At 32.4% G+C, this 7,434-nt stretch overlaps 1 protein-coding gene across 1 annotated transcript; it reads left to right on the plus strand.

The window, feature by feature from the left end:
- The first annotated feature begins 606 nt into the window (after positions 1 to 606).
- Positions 607 to 4,599, plus strand: LOC111707124 (fatty acid-binding protein, adipocyte). The gene is made up of 6 exons (XM_023480132.1): positions 607 to 861; positions 1,290 to 1,332; positions 1,693 to 1,803; positions 2,536 to 2,647; positions 3,232 to 3,301; positions 4,396 to 4,599. The coding sequence occupies exons 1-6, from the start codon at positions 807 to 809 to the stop codon at positions 4,518 to 4,520; spliced, it is 516 nt and encodes a 171-aa protein (XP_023335900.1). The 5' UTR covers positions 607 to 806; the 3' UTR covers positions 4,521 to 4,599.
- Positions 4,600 to 7,434: the final 2,835 nt, after the last annotated feature.

Genomic DNA, 7,434 nt, shown 5'->3' on the forward strand with positions numbered 1-7,434 from the left:
AGTCGATCGAGAGACATCTTAAGGTCGTCTTTTATTTTTAAAATAATTTGCAGCATTTGTTCGTCAGCTACGTTTACTTTTGCAAATATGATTCTCAAATTAATAATTACAAAAATGTGGCCTCCCGCCTCCCTTTTAAAGGTTTCAAAATTACCAGAAAGGAATGCCGCAAATTATTTTTAAGTGTGGTCTCTCAGTTATCATGTTTCACGGGACACTCTGTAACACCTTGCTCGCTTTATTTATATTTACCATGAGACACATGCATGATAAATATGTGATATCGACATGTTTTTATTCATGTTGTTTCTTGTTTGCAAAACTAATCGAAATTCTGAATGCAAAAACATCTTTTAGAATTTAACAAAATGGCAATCTTTTAGTTTCCTTTTAATGATTTTATAATCGAGACTTCTTTCAACTGAAAACCTGAATAATAAAAACACACAAACTTCTTAATTCTGGGAATTTGGCATTTAGATTTTCCAGGCTTACTTTAAACTTGATCAGGCAAAACCTTCAATAGTACTCTACATAGGGGCATCTCATTGAATCATAGTACGCTTGGGTCTGACGCATACCCTACGCAGTAGATTGGAAGATTTAAGAAATAATTATAATTAAATAATGTAACAATTTTTAAAATAATACAGCTTTAATTTCATTTGGGTCTAATACTTTGTGAAGTATTAGCCCCCTGTTAAACAGCTACGCTGAACATCAAAATAATTCAGACGAGTTTTGAAAAATAATTCTAGTAGCTCATCAACCGCAACACTGAAAACATTAAATATATAAAAAACAAAATGGGTCAAATTAATAAAAATGTTTTCTTCGCACTGCTGGTAATCCTGGTTCTAGGTAGTGTATGTTTTTTTTCTTTAAAAGCAAATCATTAAATAAGAAAATTCCCAAACATTTGAAAAAAATGCGGGAAAATTATTTTTAAAAATTTTATTTAAATGGAGAAAGAAGATTTCCTCGGTTTGTATTGTGTAGCTTTTAATTTTGATAATTATTAATTCTCACATCTATGAAGGAAATCATATTTAAGATTTTACATTCTTATGTTTTCGTTTCATCATCGTTTTTTTAACATCATTATCTCGAATTCATTATTTTCTTAAGAATTATTTACATATTTCCTCAAATTTCTTCAAATGTCGTCTTTGCAATCAAATTCAAGGAAATCTATTGAATACGGTGTATACTTTGGCGTAAAACAATTAAGGTGCCCCGCGTAAAAATGTTATTAAAGATTACAAACAATATTTTTGAGAATGTTGCAGGAACCGAGAAGGCCTCTTCAAAGGAAAATCTGATTCTTGGAAAGTAAGTAATCATTTTTCAAAAACTAATATTTTAAATATCAATATTAGAAAACTATCCCAAGATAAAATTATGGTATACCTATGGCAAACACAACAATGTGATAGATAGTATCGCTTTTCTGCTTTAAAATTTGGTTAATCTGACAATTTCCTCCATTGTTTCTTATTCAAAAATACGCAAGTAATTTTAAAGAGAAACTACAATTAAAAAAATCCATTTTCAAAGAGAAGATTATGAATTCTTAATCAGATATAAATACGAATCAGACACGTCACTCTCTATCATTTTAGCGTCATTTGAAATATAAGCTACATTCCCTTTCAGTGTTCAACACTTTAATTCTTAATGGATAATTTCTAGGTTTAATTTGGACAGCAAGGATAACTTTAACAACTACTTGAAGGAGCTGGGGGTTGGATTTATCCTCAGGAATCTGGCAGGACTAGCAGATCCTGATGTTACAATTTCAAGGTATACAAACTAGGACTAGCAGATCCTGATGTTACAATTTCAAGATATACAAACTAGGACTAGCAGATCCTGATGTTACAATTTCAAGGTATACAAACTAGGACTAGCAGATCCTGATGTTACAATTTCAAGATATACAAACTAGGACTAGCAGATCCTGATGTTACAATTTCAAGGTATACAAACTAGGACTAGCAGATCCTGATGTTACAATTTCAAGATATACAAACTAGGACTAGCAGATCCTGATGTTACAATTTCAAGGTATACAAACTAGGACTAGCAGATCCTGATGTTACAATTTCAAGATATACAAACTAGGACTAGCAGNCTGTGTTCCTTCATTTTATACTGTTTCCCAGTTAGGGGAATTAAGGAATTTACCCATAACTGCACCCCATATGCAAAATGGGGAGTTGTGATCCCTGAAAGCTCTCTTGAGAGGTATCTTCCATGGTAGTCCAGTCCTCACATCTGGTCGAGTAAAAAACCGGTATCGTTGTGCATGGCTTGTATTCCCACGAGGGGTTAAACTCCTCTTTCAGTGAACCAAGCTGAAGATGAAGTTTTGTTTTAATCTATGTACAATTCTTGCTTCCCCTGTAGGATACTAGATGCGTAACTAAACACAGCGCTTCCCCAGCTGCAATTCTGGGACTGCATAGTAGGTCCGTTCTGCTAGAGAGAAAGCAGGCAACTGAAATATTGTATTTGTATGTACTTGTATTATAGGAATTGTGAGGATGGAAAAGACGAAGTATTGTCCAGCCCAAGTTGTACCTGGAATATACAAACAGATACTACCTTCAGATCTCATTCAGTCTCTTTCAAGTTGGACTCTAAGGTAAACCAGAGGCCGAATTTAAAGAATTTTAGCCGCGGTTGGTTCCACTTAAAACTGTATTCAATGTTTCAAGATTTAAGCCGACGCTCAATTGAAACCGGTTTTTAGCACGGCTCAAATTCATTAAATTCAGACTCAGCTTGCCAAATATATTTTTCTTTTATTTATATTGCAAAGAAATTGAAAACTTGCAACATAAAACTCTAAATATGATCGCTTTGATATTTCATAAATCAAACTTTAACTATTTTCTTGCAGAATGTTGTAGTTGAATTATATAAACTTAGTTAAACCACATCTCTTTAACTTGAATCGGTGCACAAGAGCAGGGCTTCAACTAAGGCTAATTTAGTTTAACTTGATATTCAAATGAATATTTTACATTTTGTTATTCAATCTTGGAAAACATGTCAACTAATGTGATAAAATTTCGTTTTCCTTCTTCTATTTGACACTTGTGACGTCATGTATCATTGGTCATTTCTCTGTTGCTACCTATTGTACTTGATAATCTATTTGTCTTTATCTGATTAGTCCTACGTACATTTTTCATGAATATTTAAGCAAGTGTTCCTTGTGTTCAGGTGAATGATAAGACTATGGATGGACGAGAAGTAACTTCTGTATATAAACTATTCAACGACAACACAATAAGTAAGATTTACATTTTTTTCAGAAAAAAAATTGAAATTCAAAATTTGTCAGAATAAATCTAGATATTACACTAATAAGTATTGATATATTTCGATCGAAACAATTACTTTTACATTATCCCATAGGAGACCATGGGCTATTTGTTCAAATCTGCCATAAATACTTACATTTTAACCAAAAAAGATTATTTGCATAGCCACCATTATTGCATAACTTTTTCTTTTAATTTTGACATGGTTTTTAATATATATATCTGGAAGGATCAGTGGAGATTTTATTTTTACAGATTTGTTTTTTTCAAAGAAAGATTAGATTTGCACTTAGTGAATTCGCTTTTAGAAATATTCATCTGAAAGGATCGTGGGGATTTTACAGATTTTTTTTTTTTTTCAAAGAATAGTTAGATTTGCACTTAGTTTTTTCATTTGAGAGTTAATGTACATTATACATCAAATATCAAATATTTACTTCTCACTAATAATTCGATTAAAGTACTTCACAAGAAATCATCAATTTAGAACCAACAACGCAAAAACAATCCATAATGTACTTAAGGTTCTAAAGTTGACTGTTATTCGCCATAAACCATAATTTTCTAATTTTTAAATCTTTACAGCCTGTAGACGTCCGTAAACCGTTAAAATTTTAAACTTTGGATATGTAATCTAGCAGAGCTTATTATCTGAATTATTAAAGGTCTACGGCATTAATTAGGGTTAAAAGGACCGTAAGCGCAATTTAAGCGACCCTCCATGCAAAGATGACAAAGCCCGATTTACAACTGTATCATTGATGGCCTTGTCTTAGCAAGTATGAATTATATATGACTTTTATAATTTTGAAACTTGGGCATTATATATAACTTTTTATAATTTTGAAACTCGAGCATTATATATCACTTTTTATAATTTTGAAACTTGGGCATTATATATCACTTTTTATAATTTTGAAACTCGGGCATTGCCATCTTTTCATAGAGTGTCACTTGTAATTACACTTTAAAAGATGTAAGTAGTAGAAATTCGAGTTTGAGCGAGTTATTATCACTATTATTAGTCACAAATTGTGAATATTATTTTCTTATTGTTGTTTAGTTGAGACCCAGACTGGAAAAGATGGTAAGGTGACAGTGCTGACCCGAACCTTTAGTCCAGCTGATATGACCGTTGACCTGGTGGTTAATAGTGTCAAAGCAAAATCTGTCTTCAAACGGGTTTAACGTTTTTAGATTTCAGTGTTAAATAGTATGATAAATTCAGTATTATAATAAATTACCCAACTAAAAATGTTAATTTAAATATCGTGTGATGTCATTTCTAAACGCTTCCAAAATATATGATATCTAATATCCATATACTTATAAAGTAGTAATCTTTGTTTGAGTGTCTGTTTGTTTCTTTCATTTAATGTCTGATAATTACAAAAGTTGAGAAAGCTAGTAGCTTTTATTTCCAAGCTCATCTATATAATAAAACAAGACATTCTTATATATTAATATTGCGCAGCCGACTGGACTGATTGGGCTGACAATTTTTGTGGACACTCATGGGTCGAATTTTAGTGATNAACTTTGTTTTTTGCTTTTGCATAATTCTGTTCAGAAAATACCAAACTTGTTTTTTATTGGTTGTTTAAAAATTTAAAAATTTTTTTGCCATTATTTTTACAATCAAGCCTTTTCCATATTTTTTGTCAAATAAAAAAATCTACACAGCACAATTGTTAATGACAAGTTTATATATAAATGCACTTGTAGTCAAGTGAATATTTACTGGCGTACGTATTATATTAATTGATGGAAATTTCCTTACAATTCTTACTTTTCATTTTATCTTTAATCCTTTAAAGTTTGTATACAATATACATGGAACATTACATTAACAGCATTTACAATGAATGAGTATTTTGTTGTTAAATTGAGTGTCAGCGTAATTTAAAGTAACCCTCCATTTAAAGACGGACATACACTAAAACTTAAAATTATTTTAATGAGAAATGAGGCAGTGTCAAAATCCAGCTTTTAGTCTGAAGTAAAGGGCTTGTCTTAGTTAAAAAGGTGAAACAAATGACCAATACTTCAAAAAAACGTTATGGGACCCACCCTCCCACTATCGGAATTGGGTAAATGAAACCTCACTGAAAGTCACGTCAATGAAATTTCCAAACTTAAGATTTTTTTTTGGCTTTTCTTCCTATATTAAAAGATACATGTTTGATTAAAACTGTTCTTTTATTGTATGATGGTGATATTCGTTTTCCTCTCTGGAAATTTAATAATTTTCAATTTTTCTCTGTAAAGGTTTTATATAATTAAGATTAAGTTTGCTTTTTATATTTTCCATATTTTCATAAAAGCAAACTTACCATAATACATTTTTAAATTCTCTAAAATTTTAATGATTTTTGTAAAGATTTCTGAAAGTAGAAACGGATAACAATGCTGCCCAACCCTACCTGGAGGCTCAACAATCTCCTCTAAGTAGTTGTAATAAATCTAAACCAAAGATTAGAAAGACCTTGACTAGTTAGAGAGAGAGGGGCTCATCAATATAATTGAACTCCCATCGGTAACTTAGTAAGTTAGCATACAGGATTTATTTCTAATCAGCTTAATATGTATGTATGCGCTGAAAATATATTTGTTATAATAGGACCATCTCAATCAAAAATAGAAGCTTGGATTTCGAAATCATCAAGCATTAAAAACCAATTTTTCTTAAAAACGCAATCGCGAGCATTAAAAGAAGAAAAATATAAATTTTTCTGAGAAAGTAAAAAAAATTTAAATATTCAGTTATGACAAAACAGAAAAATGTAAGTGAAAGGATCGGGAAGGCGAATAAAATTATCGGAAGGATGGTAATTATGAGGAAATGGAAGGATGGCAGTGGTTATTTGGAAATGTAAGAATGGTAGTTGTTAGGAAGTAGGAGTAATAAAGGATGGTAGTGGTTAGGAAATAGATGATATTGAAGGATGGTAGTGGTTAGAAAATGGAAGAATGTAAGATTGGTAGTGGATGGGAAATGGAAGAATGAAAGGATGGTAGTGGTTAGGAATTGGAAGAATGTAAGGATGGTAGTGGTTAGGAAATGGAAGAATGAAATAATGGTAGTGGTTAGTAAATGGAAGAATGAAATAATGGTAATGGTTAGTAAATGGAAGAATGTAAGGATGGAAGTGGTTAGGAAATGGAATAATGAAAGAATGGTAGTGGTTAGGAAATGGAAGAATGTAAGGATGGTAGTGGTTAGGAAATGGAAGAATGAAAGGATGGTAGTGGTTAGGAAATGGAAGAATGTAAGGATGGTAGTGGTGGAAATGGAAGAATTAAAGGATGGTAGTGGTTAGGAAAAAGAAGGAATGGAAGGATGGTAGTGGTTAGGAAATGAAAAAAATGAATGGATCGGAAGGAGAACGGAAAAATTTGACCTGGAATGAAAGAAAGGGAGTGGTTTGGCAAAGAATGAAATTGTAAAAGGGAGGGCAGGGAAGACTGAAAAGGGATCAAGATATAAGAAAAGAAGAGGGGAATGATTCAAGGGGAGGAGAAAAGAGAGGGGAATTATTCAAGGGGAGGGGGAAAGGATAGGGGAATGATTCTAGGGGAGGGGAAAGGAGAGGGAAATTATTCAAGGGGAGGGGAAAGGAGAAGGGAAAGATTACAGGGGAGAAGAAAGGAGAAGAGAAATATTCAATGGGAGGGGAAAGGACAGTGGATAGTTTAAAGGGAGGGGAAAGAAGAGGAGAGAGATGCAAGGGGAGGGAAAATACATGGGGCAATTCAGGTTAAGAAGAAAAGAAAGGTTTTGGACAGATTATGACTCAACTAAGAAGAAGATAAACTATAAATAAAATATCCTGTATTGAGCTAGGACTGGAGAGTGCAGGGGGGTTCTGCAGATTACTGACAGTATGATTGTAGAACCCTGAGAGAGACTAGTAAACCAACCTCTAATCTTCCTGTCAAACTATATTGTTTCCTGGACCCCATATACAGATTCTTTGCTCAAATATATTCATCCAGAGTTGAAAAGTTTTGCTTGGGATAATTTACTGAACTTGATATCCACATCGAGTTCACAGAGAAATCAAATGACAATATACTTCAAACACTAAATTGACCCCACCTA

This window comes from Eurytemora carolleeae, unplaced genomic scaffold, assembly GCF_000591075.1.
Source record: "Eurytemora carolleeae unplaced genomic scaffold, Eaff_2.0 scaffold155, whole genome shotgun sequence".
Taxonomy (NCBI): Eukaryota; Metazoa; Arthropoda; class Copepoda; order Calanoida; family Temoridae; genus Eurytemora; species Eurytemora carolleeae.